General features: G+C 52.7%; 1 protein-coding gene across 3 annotated transcripts; it reads left to right on the top strand.

Annotated features, from left to right (window-relative positions):
• The first annotated feature begins 223 nt into the window (after window positions 1–223).
• On the top strand, window positions 224–11,145 carry Dennd6b (DENN domain containing 6B). 3 transcript variants are annotated; one of them, XM_034517228.2, is made up of 20 exons: window positions 224–654; window positions 5,120–5,158; window positions 5,232–5,274; window positions 5,791–5,903; window positions 6,617–6,697; window positions 7,240–7,345; window positions 7,431–7,510; window positions 7,601–7,660; window positions 7,903–7,958; window positions 8,545–8,667; window positions 8,757–8,852; window positions 8,933–9,027; window positions 9,161–9,226; window positions 9,545–9,609; window positions 9,712–9,801; window positions 9,922–9,975; window positions 10,318–10,427; window positions 10,511–10,613; window positions 10,698–10,772; window positions 10,854–11,145. In XM_034517228.2, the coding sequence occupies exons 1-20, from the start codon at window positions 472–474 to the stop codon at window positions 10,974–10,976; spliced, it is 1,761 nt and encodes a 586-aa protein (XP_034373119.1). In that variant the 5' UTR covers window positions 224–471; the 3' UTR covers window positions 10,977–11,145. The 3 variants fall into 3 exon arrangements, 2 of the variants coding, with proteins under 2 accessions (XP_034373119.1, XP_034373123.1); XR_004608127.2 differs by having other exon boundaries at window positions 262–654; window positions 10,511–10,605; window positions 10,854–10,920; XM_034517232.2 differs by lacking the exons at window positions 224–654; window positions 5,120–5,158; window positions 5,232–5,274; window positions 5,791–5,903; window positions 6,617–6,697 and adding an exon at window positions 6,903–6,960.
• Window positions 11,146–14,617: the final 3,472 nt, after the last annotated feature.

The following is a 14,617-nucleotide window of genomic DNA, read 5'->3' as shown; positions in this document are numbered from 1 at the left end:
GTCTATGACAAGCGATGACACGCAAAATAAACATTATGCTCACAACCCTCGGCCCGGTTGGATACCCCTGGGGTGTGCCCAATACAATCCTATATGTGGCCCAGACACCCCGGTAGACACCACTACACGCCCAAAGTCCCTCAGAAACCATACACGGGGCAGGGATGATATCAGGAACCGCCCTTTCTCTCCTGCAGATGCAGGGCCGCACTATCCCCCTACTGGCCGACCCGGGTCAAGCAATCGCCTTCATCGGGAAGCGCCTCCATCTCTAGACCCCTCTAACCGGCTGGGGCCTTTCTCGCTGGTACGTTAGGCGACACCCCAGGGCGGACGCTTCTCTAGCGCCAGGGGGCGCGCGGCTGTTCAGGGGCCCTTCTGGCCTGCGGCGGCAGCTCGACTGCTCCGAGGCGGCCCAGGTGAACCTTTGCGTTTCTCTGCAACGTGCGGGGTACCGCTGGAGCTGCTACCATGGAGGTGCCGGTGGGCCCCGGGCCCCGGCAAGCTGGCGGAGGACTAGGCGCGACAAGATCCACGTCCTCCGGCCGCGCGGCGCGGACCGGGACCGCGGAGATCCCCTGGGCGCGCTTCTCTGCCTGGCTGGAGTGCGTGTGCGTGGTCACCTTCGATCTGGAGTTGGGCCAGGCGCTAGAGGTGAGCCGATGGGCTGGATGACCCTCCAGAATTGTCTCGGTGCCTTTCCTTCGGTGGCCAGGACCTCTCCAGAGGCCCCTCCTCTCCGGACGTCCCTCCTCTCCAGATGCCCCTCCCCCTCACGCTCCTCCCTTCCCTCGCCTGCACCCCTGCTGCTGCTTTCCTCAAAATCCTCTACTCCGCCTAACCGTTCCTCTACCCGGGGCGCCCACCCTCCAGGAAGCTGGACTCATAGCCTTTTCGCCTGTAGCCTTCCTACTTGGTCTAGGGTCCAGTTAGGAGCCTCTCTGAATACTTTGCACCCTCAGGCTGACCTTTCGCCCACTTCTTTCGACTAGTGACTAGCTTAGAGACCTCCTCTTTTCCTATTGCCTGTCACCTCTCCAAGAGGAGCCTCTTCCTCAGAGCTCTAGGAACTCTTCCCAGGCCAAGGAAGCGACGATCTCTAAAGCCTGACTGCCAATCCATCAATGTAGCCTACGAAGCATCTCCGGCCCCTTGGATGCTCAAGCCAGAGTCCCAGGGTGTCGCCCCTCCTTCCCCCGCCCCCACGTCTCACATTGGGTCTTCTGCAGTCTCCAATGTCACTCACTGGTAGTTCACTTCTGGCTTTCCTGCTAAAAATTCCGTGGCATTCGTCTTTCAGTTAGAATCAGATCCAGACCCTGTGAGGCCCTGCTTGATCCCTGTGTCTTGAGCTCTTCTCAACCTTTGGCATCTGGTCACCATCTGTGAGCAGTTGGGCAGGGCCTTAGGCTTTTGATGTGGTTTTTCTGTGGTCTGAAAGCCTCCATCCCCTTTACCCACCTACCCAGAAAGACAGCTTCTCTTCTACTAGAAAAGAGGAAAATATCAGCCAGGCATAGTAGTGCTTGCAAACCCAGCCTTGCAGGGGTGGTGGTGTGGAGGGGGGTGTGGGGGGGCTGTTGGTGAGGGAGGATGATTAGTTTGAGGTTAGTCTGGATTGATATAGTGAGTCCCAGAGGCGCCTGAGCTACAGAATGAGATCTTGTTGAAAGAAAGAAAGAAAGAAAGAAAGAAAGAAAGAAAGAAAGAAAGAAAGAAAAGGAAGAGAAGAAAGACGTTGTAACACTTATCTTTAATCTAGTACTCTGGAGGCAAAAGCACACTGATCTCTATGAGTTCAAGGCCAGCCTGGTTCAGGTAAACCAAGGCTACATAGTGAGACTTTTGTCTTTAAAAAAAGAAAAGAAGCCGGGCGATGGTGGCTCATGCCTTTAATCCCAGCACTTGGGAGGCAGAGACAGGAGGATTTCTGAGTTCGAGGCTAGCCCGGTCTACAAAGTGAGTTCCAGGACAGCCAGGACTACACAGAGAAACCCTGTCTCAAAAAAAAAAAAAAAAAAAAAAAAAGAAAACAACAAAACAAAACCCAGGAAACCACCAGAAAGATAAGAGGAGGAAGAAAAAAAAATGCTACAGGCTCAGTGAAGCCTTTGGCAAGCCCAGTCAAGGTAAAGTCTAGGTTCTCAAAGCCCTTGACCCAAAGCCTGGGGTTCATGTAGATGGAGGTGTGTCAGAGGCAGACCACACTCTCAGAGGAACCCGTGAGAGCCTGAGAGGTTGTGAATGGAGCTCAGGTAGGTAAAGTTGAAAAGTGACCCTTGAGACAGCTGGGACAGCATATCTTTGTGGTTGGGAAATGCTGTGGTCCATATGATCTCCGAGAGGCTAGGGGTCTAAAACCTTCTAAACAGAAAGGTACAATTCTTAGAAGGGACTCGAGGCTCCTGGGAGACCTGTTGTAAACGGCACCACTTGACAGAGGGTGAGGTGGCACCCTTGGTTAAAGGCCCCACTTCCTGCTGTGTAAATTCTTTCCTGTAGAATCACAACAGAAATTGAGAGACTTTTCCTTTAACCATAGAAAGAAAGAAAACCTGGTGGTGCACACCTTTAATCCCAACACTCAAGAGACACAGAGGCAGGCTTGTCTCTGAGTTCAAAGCCAGCCTGATCTACACGGGAAGTTTCTGGACATCCAGAACTTTATAGCTATGCCCCAGGCTGTTTTTGTTTTGTTGTTTTATTTTGTTTACAGCATCTTGCTGTATAGACTTGGCTATTTGGAATTTACTCTTTAGGCTGGCTTTGAACTTGTAGCAGTGTGTTCCTGACTGTCTTTCACATGCTGGACATACAGGCATGCATCATCATGCCTGGCCTGAAGGTAGTCTTTTTTTTTTGTTGTTGTTGTTGTTGTTGTTGTTTTGTTTTTTGGAGACAGGGTTTCTCTGTATAGCCCTGGCTGTCCTGGAACTCACTCTGTAGACCAGGCTGGCCTCAAACTCAGAAATCCGCCTGCCTCTGCCTCCCAAGTGCTGGGATTAAAGGCGTGCGCCACCACTGCCTGGCGAAGGTAATCTTAAAGGTTATGTGGACTTGGACTCCTGAGCCTTTGCTGGACAGTGGGTGTGGGACTGCAGCTGGCTGAGTATTAGAGCCCCACAGCCATGCCTGAAATATCCCATAGCAGTGACTTGAGTCTTTCCCAATCTCTGACTGTACGGAGAAACCCTGCAGTGAGTCTGTGGGGTGGGGCGTGCATGTGACCCTCGTCTTGTTTGCCTCTTGACTTTCTTCCTCACCCTAGAAATCTCAGGGTCCTACAGACTTCCAAAGAGCTTTTGCTCTGCACTCACTCACAGCAGCTCAGCCTGACCAAGTTGTATGAAGCCCAGGACTGATTGTGGTATGAGGAAGTAGAAGAAAGATGGGCTGGAGAGAGGGCTCTGTGGTTAACAGCACTGACTGGTGGTCCTGAGTTCAATTCCCAGCAACCACATGGTGGCTCTCAACCATCTGTAATGGGGTCATATGCCCTCTTCTGGTGTGCGACAGTACACTCACATAAATACATAAAATAAATAAATCTTTAAAAAGAAGGAGAAGGAGAAAAGAAGAAGAGGAAGAGTAAGAAGAAGAGGAGGAGGAAGAGGAAGAGATAGTCTGCCTCCTCCAGGAGATTCACCCATGCTCAGCTAAGTAAGGATGAGAAGCAGGCAGTGAGACTGAAGACTTTTCTGTTTCAGGTGACCCTTCCCTATTGAAGACAAAAACTGGCCCATTGATGCACACATTCATCAACCAATCAAGTTCTCAGCAGCCAGTACCCCAGACTGGTCCGGCTGAGTCTATGCTGGGCTCAAAGTTCATAAAAGCAAGTGCAAATGTAGGCTCTTGCCCTGCGGGGAGTTAACCCTTGCTAGAAACGGGGGAAAGTAGTTCAGGGCCTGTAGTACTCAGAACTCCAGCAGCACATGGCGACCCTCAGCAGATGGGTGCACCAGAGCCTACGTGCAAGACGTGGTATCTAGCTTTAAAGAGAAATGGAGAGGATCAGGGGAGCATGTGTTAGGGGTACCTGTAGGCCAGCTAAAGAAAGGACCTTGCTCTGCCGTCTCAGTCCATCTGGGGTGGCTTCTGGCCAGTTATGTCCAAATAAATCCTTTCCTGTGGTGTCTACAACTTCCCAGGAGGTAGCTCTCACAATCTAAGGACCTCTTTTACAGCTTTTGGTGTGTGGCAGTGGTCCCCCAACTCCTAGACAGGGTTTCTCTATGTGGTCCTGGCTGTCCTGTAACTTGCTGTGTAGACCAGGCTGGCCTTGAACTCCGAGATCTGCCCGTCCTGCATCCTGTGGCTGCCGCCACCGCCACCACCACCACTTGCTTTTTAAATGTGTGGATAAGGTCAGGCATAGTAGCCCATACCTTCAACACTCAGGAGGCAGAGACTGTGGTGGGTGGATGAGAGGAGGAAGAGGAGGAGGCAGGGAGACCCAGGAGCTCCGTTTCCAGGAGCTCCAGTGTCCTTTCCCAACCTCTACAGCATCCTGCATACATACAAACTCTCGCCGGCTCCCATATGTGCACATTTTTTGTTTGTTTTACTTTGTAGCCCCAGCTGTCCTAAAACTCACTGTGTAGACCAAGCTGCCTTTGCTTTCATTGTAAGTGAGGCTTTTTGAGGGAGGGGGTCACCTGACACAGAACCTTCTTCAGCCTCCTGGCCTCTGCCTCTAAGGACTAGTCTTGCTACCATTCCGGGCCTCAGCTTGGTTTCTTGTGTCACCCAGAACCACCAGTCGAGGGGTGGGGCACCCACTACAGGTTGGGCTTTCCCACATCATTCACTAATGAAGAGAATGCACTTGCCTACTGGCCAGACTTCTCAGTTGAGAGTCACTCTTCTGGATGGATCTAGCTAGCTAGTGTCAAGTTGATGGAAAACTAGCAAGCACGCTGGCTTATACACTAGGGGTGAAGGCCATGGAGAAGACGGTCTGATGTAAGACAGCATGTAGAGGAGGAGGAGGTCACTGGGTGGCCGGAAGCATTGCCTGCCTTAGCAAACACATGCCTGTGGCCCTGCTGAGCTGTCTTAGTGGACCGTATCACTACGGCAGACTCAGGATCACCAAGTACTCTGTCTTCCCCTGCAGCTAGTCTACCCAACTGACTTCCGGCTCACAGACAAGGAGGTAGGTTCTGGATTTCTTGGGAATGGATGTCCCCGGGAGTGAGTCAGCCCTCACTGGGTTCTGTTTGTTTCAGAAAAGCAGCATCTGCTACCTGGCGTTTCCAGACTCCCACTCAGGTAGGTGATCCCACACCCCCTGAACTGGATGCTCACTCTGGGACTGGAAGGCAGTGGTCAAAAGTGGACGACGGGGGCCCAGGCCAGTGGTATCTAGGCTACCAGCAGTGTACAATAAGGATGGGCCCCCACCAGAGCCCCAGCTGCATTAAGGTAGCCATGTTCTCTAAAACCCATAGAGAGCCATATATCTGGGCAAGCTGATCTTCCCGCTAGCACCACAGCTGACCAGTGAGCACTGTGTAGTGTATTTTCCTGTCCCAGGCAGATTGAGTCAGGTTCCTACAGGGAAACTGAAAGTGGGTCTGTGTGTTGATTCATCCAAGGCCCTTGTGTTGTGTATAGGATCAGGTTAGGAAACTGTTGGGAAACAGATCCTCAAGTCTGTTTACCCCTGAGTGGACTTTTGTGCCAACAAAGGCCAGCCCAGTGCACCCTCGTGCCACAGCCCTCATCCCTGACAATGGGAGGAGATTCTTTTACCGTGACTTGTATGGTAGGACTGCCTCTTTTCAGGGTGCCTGGGAGACACTCAGTTCAGTTTCCGTATGCGTCAGTGTGGGGGACAAAGGAGCCTCTGGCATGTTGACGATAGTTCCTATAACAACAAGGCCCCCTTGGCATTGCAGGTAAGTAGTGGGGTGTCTCTCTGGTCTGTGTCTTCTCTCCCTTTGTGGGGGGCTCCTGGCTGTGAAATCTCCTTAATGCCCCTGGGCTTTGTGTGATAGAAGTACTGGCCAGGCCCATCCTGTGAGGTCAATGCAAGTCCTGCTGACTCTGTCCCGGGGGACTCCACCTAGGCCAGCTCTTAAGGGGTTCACCAGGATCACTAAAGTTGATTCTGTGAGTCATATCTCTCTTGCTGGACATCTGTGTGACTAAGTAGGCTGTGGCTCAGTGAGGAAAACTCTGAAAGGCCTTCGGGGGTCTTGGAGCATTTTCATATTGGCTAAATTCTTTCTGTAGCAGCAGATGTTCCTTAGACTGGATTAGCCCACTTTCTGAACTAGGGACTCCTCGGTCCCGCTGTGCTAGGCAGAGAGCAGCAAGAGTCTCAGGGGCAAGTGGCTCCTAGGAGCTCTTAGGTTCTTAGCACCCCAACCTTTTTTTTTTTTTTTTAAGACAAGGTCTCCCACATAGCCCTGGCTGTCCTAGAACTCACTCTGTAGACCAGGGTGGCCTTGAACTCAAATATCTCCCTTTTTTGCCTCCCAAGTACTGGGATTAAAGGCATGTGCCACCATGCCCAACCTTAGGTTTCCTCCTAAATGACCTTTGTTTATGTCATCCAGGATCCAGCTAATGCCCTAGGTATGCATGACTAACACTGCACTCCTTACAGAGGGAGCCAGCGCACTACCTGGGCTATGTGTACTTCAGACAGGTGAGGGACAGCTCTGTGAAGAGGGGCTACTTCCAGAAGGTGAGTTGCCTGCCACTGTGAAATAGTATTGTGGATAGGTAGTAAATGGCCGACAGCGGAGATCAGCGAGTGAGGAGTCCGAGCCTCCATGGGTTCCTATCCATCTGCAGCCCACCTGGGTGGCAGGACCAAGGAGGAGCCACCACTGGGCCCAGTACTTCCTGAAGCCCTTCCTTGCCTAGTATGGCACTTGAGACCTTTCTGTCCTTGGGTCCAGAATATCTCAGCTCCTTGAGTCTTGCTGGTCTCATCACACTGCTGGGGTAAGGAACTTAGCCAACCCACATTTCCCTCTGAAGACCCCGGGTCCAGTCCTAATCCTGTTATCTGGGACTCTCTACTCTATGGTAAAGGCATCAGGCTTTTTCTTGTCCAGTCCTGATACACCAGTTAGGGCTATTCTGTGGCAGCTATGGGGTGGCAGGGATGTGCTGCCCCAGCCAGCTATGGGTAAGCGTGGCTTCGGGGTTGCCATGGGCTCTTAGGAGTGATGTCTGATGTCTGTAGCTGAATGCCCTCTGATTGGCCCTGTCTCATCACAGTCATTAGTGCTGGTCTCCCGCCTGCCTTTCGTCCGGCTGTTTCAGTCACTCCTAAGCCTGATTGCCCCTGAATACTTTGAGAAGCTGGCACCCTGCCTGGAAGCAGGTGAGTGGTCATCAGATGTGTGGCCAACGTTGTCTCATCTCAGCCTTTTGGGAGGGCTCCTGATATTGGCCACCTGTATCCACAGTTTGTAATGAGATTGACCAATGGCCAGCCCCGGTGCCTGGGCAGACCCTGAACCTACCTATCATGGGAGTCGTCATTCAGGTGAGGGCCCACTGAAGAGTAAGCGGATGCTGGTGTTGGTGGGTGGAGATAGTCTACTCCCTTCCTGCCAGCTGCTTCCTTCCTCCCCAGGTGCGCATCCCATCCAGGGTAGACAAGCTGGAATCCCCTCCAAAGCAGTGTGACCAAGAGGTGGGAAATGGAGTAGAGGGAGCTGGGCCTTACTTGAGTTCTGTCCCTGGGCTGGATGGTTGTCTCCTCTACCTCACCAGCTTTGTGGGTGCCCAAACTTAGGCAAAGCCATGGGGGGTGGCCGGCATGTTTCAATATGGAGCCTGTGCTGTGGGGAGGGGAAGGGCAGGGGGAGGGGCTGCAGGGGGATTGTCAGATAGAGCCTTCCCCTAGGCCTGACCTACCTTCCCTTCCCTTCTCAGAACCTGCTGCCTGCTCCAGTTGTCCTCGCTAGTGTCCATGAGTTGGATCTGTTTAGGTGAGCCCCGTAGGGCACCACAGTCATGCACTATTGTCATGCAGGGCACAGCTTGCCAAGAGAGGCTGCCTGTCTGAGCGACCCTTGAGATGCTTGCACACTAGAAGAAACCTGCGCCCAAGTGTCTGATGTAGGGGAAATGGGGGAAGGTTCTGTGGCCAGGAAGGTTCTGTGCCTAGGGAGGTTGCCAGGAAGACATTGCTCTCTGTGGCTGCCCCTTTGTGCCTTTCTTGGTGTCTTCAAAGGAGCCTGGACGTTGAGATTATCTTGTTCCATTTTGGACCTAACAGGAGCCAGGGCTTTAGTCTAGACACATAAGAGGCAATAGTATCAGCAGGGCCCTGGATTGGCAGGCCCTCCTGGGGCTTTGGATCTGCAACAGGAGTTCCAGGTCCTCACAAGCAGGGTCTAGGTCACATCCCCTAGGCCAGGAGTTGCTCAAGTTGTCTGTCAGAACATAGGTGGTGTGGCTGGTGACTTGAGATGTCACTTGCATTGTGACCATCCTTACTACTGTCTTTGGGAGGGGTAGTTTGTCCTGTACTCACAACAGCACCTTTGTAACAAAGCTGCCTGACTGAACCAGGTGCTTCCGACCAGTGCTAACCCACGTGCAGACCCTGTGGGAGCTCATGCTTCTTGGGGAGCCCCTAGTGGTCCTGGCACCCTCACCTGATGTGTCTTCAGAGCTGGTACTAGCCCTAACCAGGTACAAACCTTACTCACTAGACTGTGTTTACTCAAGGCTGCGCCTGGTTACCCTAGCCTTACACATTCCTTGCTGCCTTCCCCCAACAGCTGCCTCCAGCCCCTGAAGTTCTGCTGTGACTTCCGTCCCTACTTCACCATCCACGACAGTGAGTTCAAGGAGCTCACAACTCGAACCCAGGCTCCGTAAGTACGTGTCCTTGCACCCTGCTCACACACTGCCTGCCCTAGGCCTGTCTCTGCCTCTTCTCTTTCTCTCTCTCTAGACCAAACGTGGTCCTGGGAGTCACAAACCCTTTCTTTATCAAAACACTCCAGCACTGGCCTCATGTCCTACGAATTGGGGAGCCCAAGATGTCAGGTGAGAAGTCCAGGGGCTATGAGCCTCACCAGCTTGGGACCTGCCTGAGGTGGGGTTCTGTTCCTAACACCTCTGAGCCCATCTTAGGCAGAGCTGTGGGTACTGAGTCTTGCCTACTGGGTGTATTTCACAGGGGACCTACCTAAGCAGGTCAAGCTTAAAAAACCCTCACGGCTGAAGACCCTTGACACCAAGCCAGGTCTGTGCCTCCCCCTTGGGCTGCAGCCCCATCTATTCTGGTAAGGCCTGTCCTGCACTTGGTAGATTCCTCCAGTGGGGATGGCCAGGCCTTCTGACTCTTTCTCTTTCTATTCAGGCCCCATGATGGCAGATGGGGGGGACATTGTCTTCTTTAGCAGGTCCCTTGAGTCTCAGGATGGAGGGGGTGAGAAATGTGCAGTTTCTGTCAAGGGAATGGGGCTGTAGGCAGATGAGACAACCATCTTCATCATCAGTAGAGCTCTGGGGGTGTGGAAGGGAGGCTGAATGGACAGCCACAGCTCTGACCTCCTGTCAGGCCTCTACACCTCGTATACTGCCCACCTCCACCGGGACAAAGCACTGCTTAAACGACTGCTCAAGGTACAGCCTCCTGGGTAGGGCCTGGATGTTGGGACTTGGTATGGTGTGAAGGATGCAGACTACCAGTTGATGCCGAGACTCAGTCCCCTCTTCCTCTTCCAGGGCATACAGAAGAAGCGGCCATGGGATGTGCAAAGTGCCCTGCTGAGGCGGCACCTGCTAGAGCTCACACAGAGTTTCATCATCCCTCTGGTGAGACAGGCGGGAGTGTGCCAGCCATGGGTGTGAGGGAGACACAGTAGGGGTTAGTGATTGTAGAACCTGTGACAGGGCTTATGATTCACACTCACTGCCTGTCTCTTAACCCTCCAGGAGCACTACATGGCCAGCCTCATGCCACTACAGAAGAACATCACACCCTGGAAGGTGGAGTCCAGGGACTTCTGGGGGAGGGTCAATTTAGTCCCCATACCGAGAAGGGAAGGCCTGAGGCGGGTGTCTGCATGTTACAGAGAGGGGGGCTGAGATACAGAGCTACCAGGGCACAAAGTTGACTCTGTGCCTGTCAGGCATCCCCCACAGGGCAGAGAAATTAAGACTGCAAGGAGGGGCACTGACAGAACTCCTGAAGGGTTGTCCAGGGATCTGTTCCAAGCAGGGTAGATGAAGATCTTTGGATATGTTCTTGGGGGAGGGTCCCATCCCGATGAAAAGGAGGACCTGTGTGCCTGGCTCAGTAGCACCCAGCTCATGTGACCTTTATCTCAGAGCCCCCCCCAGATACGCCCCTTCCGCCAGGACGATTTCCTAAGAAGCCTGGAGCATGCAGGACCCCAGCTCACCTGCATCCTCAAGGGCGACTGGCTGGGCCTCTACAGGTGGGAAAACAGGAGGGCATAGGCTGCTGTGGGTGCCCTCAAGTTCGCTAGGTCAGCTCCTTAGCTGCCTCTCACCATCACAGACGGTTTTTCAAGTCCCCCCATTTTGATGGCTGGTATCGGCAACGACACAAAGAGATGGCCCAGAAGCTGGAGGTTCTGCACCTGGAAGCTATTTGTGAGGCGGTGAGGGAAGGCAGAGGGAGGGATAGGTACAGGCCCAGGGTAGGTGGGAGGCTTGGTGAGAAGAGCTGGAAATATCCCTAACAGAACATCGAAGCTTGGATGAAGGACAAGTCGGAGGTGGAAGTGGTCGACCTGGTCCTGAAACTTCGGGAGAAGCTGGTGAGAAGCCTCCTTGTATTGCCCAGCCCCCACTTGCCAGGCCAGAAGTATGTTCACCTCTTACTACCATTGTCTCTCTAGGTACGGGCACAGAGCCACCAGCTCCCTGTGAAGGAGGTGACACTGCAACAGGCTCAGCTGTACATTGATACAGTTATTGGCTCCCTGCCCAAGGACCTGCAAGCAGTCCTGTGCCCTCCTTAGGACAGGGCCAACTTGTGTGGTCCTGGGGGCCTAAGTCTGCCAAGTTCCCTCTCCCTTGAAAGGCAGGCCTCCACCAAGCTGGGGCTCCCAGCCTTGAGCTCCTACCTCGGCTTCAGCCCCCTCCCAGAACCACCCTTGTCCCAGCAGTAAAATGACATTTGGAATGACAGTCTGGTCCCTGACTATTGAGGGATTCTGTGCTGGCACTGCCTCACTTCTTCCTGGGCCCCACCTGTCCTCCACAGCTGGAGATGGGAGTGGTCTAGTGGCCCTCACTGATGTAGGTGCCTTCACCACCTGCCCCCTCCTGACTCCCATCTGCCCACACTCCAGGATGCCTTGTGTTGGGGGTCCTTTAGCCCAGCAGGCTTCCCAGCTCAGAGAAGAGGGAAGCAGCTGCCAGGGTCAGCTCCTTTCCTTTACACACGACTCGTTCTGGGGAGGGACGGGTGCTTTGCTTGGGAAGCTACTTGAGAGGGCAGAAGTTCTTTGTCCTGTGAGGACCTAAATCTCCTTCCTGCTGTGACTGGTCAGGATGAGAGAGTAGTGAGGGATGGTGTGAGGCCTGGCACCCCACTTGCAAAAGCCAGCTCAGGCTGTTCTTTGAGGTCCCCAGCACAATCCTTTTTCCCTTTCTTGGAACACCCCCTGAACACCTGCTCCATGAATTTCACCCAGGCTGCCAAGGGATACTCCAGCTTTTCCTCCTGTGTCTGCCCCTCCCCCTGAAGCTTGAGAGGCTTTGGGCTGTAGCCTGATGCTATATGGTCTCGGTCTCTCTCTGTCTCTGTCTCTCTCTCTCTCTCTCGCTCGCTCGCTCTCTCTCTCAATTTATTGTTTATGTGCACTGGTATCTTGCCTGCATGTGTGTCTGTGTGAGGGTACCAGAAGCCCTGGAACTGGGTATGAGTTGTCATGTGGGTGCTGGGAATTGAACCCTGGTTTTCTTAGAGAACAGCCAGTATTCTTAACACCCCTCCCCCCAAGCTATCTCTTCAACCCCTTAAAGATTTATTTATGTATATGAGTACATTGTCACTGTCTTCAGACACACCAGAAGAGGGCATCAGATCCCATTACAGATGGTTGTGAGCCACCATGTGGTTGCTGGGAATTGAACTTAGGACCTCTGGAAGAGCAGTTGGTGCTCTTAACCTCTGAGCCATCTCTCCAGCCCCATGGGTATCTCTTGGAGGTGCTGTTCTGTGCTCCCCCTAAAGGGCTAAAATGGTCCCAGGGGCCTAAGTCTGCCAAGTTTCCCTCTCCATTCAAGGCCCTATCTTGGCTTCAGACTCCCCCCCACCCTCCCAAGAACCACCTTTGTCCTAGCAGTAAAAATGACATTTGGAACCACAGTGTGGTCCCTGAATGTTGGAGGATTCTGTGCTGGCCCTGTCTCACCTGTTCCTGGATTGATGCTAATCCTGGTTACAGTGTGTTACAATGTTACAACCTAGCACCCCAACCCCCCCCTTGGGGTGGTCCAGACTGAAGTGAGGACCCAGAGCCACAGCCAACCCCAGCTGAGTATCAGAAACCTGTAGGTGGATCTCCTGACCACTTAGATGACTCCTTTAAGGGACTGGGCCATGTGGGTACACTGGGCAGTGTCGGGCAGTAACAGGGAAAAGGGCATTCAGAGAGAATGGGCTGTATACCCTATATGTTTTAAAGGGGTGCTAGTAAAGTATGGTTTAGAACTGCATGGTGAGCTTTTGCTTTCTTACAAAGCTCCCAAGTAGCATGACCTTTACCTATTCTGGGTTCTTTGGACTCCTTAATCAAACCTTAGGTATGCACTCCTGCCTTGCCCTTCCACTGATCCTGGCTAAGTTCTGACACAGCAAAGGTATTCCAGTGTTAACAGTTGTCAACACTGCCTAGATCTTTATGCTCAGTTGTTTACTCCTGACCTTAGCCTATGACAGCTTGTCACACCGTCCACTCTGCAGGTGAGCAAACAGACAAAAGAGATGGGTGAAGGTACATAGTGATCTAGGTCAATCTAATGCAATATCCACGGATGGGACCTGTTAGAAAACTGAGCAAAGTCAGGTTGAGGTGGAGGCCTTGTCATTAGGAAGAATGGCGTTGGCACCCCCTGGAACAGAGGTGCCAGCATCACCACCAAGAGCCTGGTCTCTAAGGGGTCTTCAGAAACATGGCACCGTCCACTGTGACAGCAGGAGCTGTGGGGACTAGCCATTTGGAGTCTGCAGAACTGTGCCTTTGGCATGCCCAGCCTCCTATCTAAGTGTACAATGTCCAGGTCTAAGCCTCCTCAGTCTTAGTGGCTCCACCCTAAAATGCACATCTCAAATGCCACTGCAATGTGTTTCTCTGGTTTTCACTTGATCTCTGTAGGCTGTCATACAATAGGCTTCAGGGTGGCCCCCATGGACCTCAGCCACCATCAGCCTAGGACTATAACCAGCTTCTGCCCTGGCAGTTGGTCATCCTCAGAACACTGGATGTGGGAATCAGCAGATTGGGGAGGGGAGGCTATGGACACAACAGTGCTGCTGCCTGGGCATAAAACCCAAGGCTGACACATAGGAATGAGGAAAGTTCCAGTCTCTTTGAGGGGCTTGTCCTGGTTACTTGGTAGAGTATACAGCTTGGGGCCTCTTACCAGCTATGTCCTCTCCTACTCTTGCTCTCCCAGGATGGGATCAGCTGAGTTAGTGGAGCTTCTGTCCAAAGTAGGCTCAAGCCCATCTCTTCCCACCCATGCCAAGGGCGGAGCCTGGAGGGAAAAAGGACAGATGGCTCCAAAGAGATGCTCCCTCCCCACAACCCAGAGGTCCCTTACAGTTTAAATGACTGGATAGTGAAAAACTAATCCTGGAGGCTGTGATCCCAAGAGCTCCCTTGTGTGGGAAGTTGGAGAGAGCTGTGAGCCGGCATTCAGGGGATCTAGGAGGGTTGGGTGGAGGTCATGAGGCAGCCAGCCCTAGGGACAGACCGGAAGGACAGGAGGACTCTTTTACCCTCCAGCTTCCTGCCTTCTATTTTGAGCCCTACTCAGTTCAGAATACTGGTCTTCCCACAACTTTGTTATTAAAATATCTTTTTGTTACACAATACTTGTCTTTTAATGTTTTTGATACAAAGTTTGCAGCCCCGTTACTGGATATTTTGGAGTTCCCTCTGTGTGTGAGTTGGGGGGGGGGGTAGTGTTGAAATCACTGGATATTTTGGAGTCCCTTGTATGTGGCGGGGGCGGGGGCGGGGGGGGGGGACGGGGTTGCTGGTGGAGGGGAGAAGGTGATTCAGCCAAGCCTGGCTGCTTCCAAACGGAGCAAATTCAACTTCCTTAAAGAAACAGTGAATCCTCAGATTTGTGAAGTCTTCAGGTTGGGGAAGGCATAAGAATTGGGGCAGATCCCCAACGTTGGGGAGGAGATGCTTGAGGAAATAGGACGTAGTCAATATTCAAGGAGGCCAAATCTGGGTGGAGGAGAGATATCCCAGGGTAGATGTGATCCGGTTGGGAACTAGTCCCAACCTTGTCCTGAGACAGTGAGATCATCACCATATTACAAACGCAAGGGACCACAGTATGAACAATTTGGGGGCCATAAGTAGGAACCCTAGGGTACTGTTCTACCCTATAGATATTGAAGACTTGGGGGGTCGGT

This window comes from Arvicanthis niloticus, chromosome 13 (assembly GCF_011762505.2).
Source record: "Arvicanthis niloticus isolate mArvNil1 chromosome 13, mArvNil1.pat.X, whole genome shotgun sequence".
In the NCBI taxonomy this organism is placed as follows: domain Eukaryota; kingdom Metazoa; phylum Chordata; class Mammalia; order Rodentia; family Muridae; genus Arvicanthis; species Arvicanthis niloticus.
Note: the sequence above shows the minus strand (reverse complement) of the source record. Positions and strands in the feature narration are given on the sequence as shown.

Excerpts from the sequence above, each read along its gene's own strand:
- Dennd6b (XM_034517228.2), top strand. The coding sequence starts at position 472 with ATGGAGGTGCCGGTGGGCCCCGGGCCCCGGCAAGCTGGCGGAGGACTA. Across the intron at positions 5,159-5,231 it reads TCCGGCTCACAGACAAGGAG|AAAAGCAGCATCTGCTACCT; the intron begins GTAGGTTCTGGA and ends TGTTTGTTTCAG. Across the intron at positions 10,614-10,697 it reads TGGAAGCTATTTGTGAGGCG|AACATCGAAGCTTGGATGAA; the intron begins GTGAGGGAAGGC and ends TATCCCTAACAG.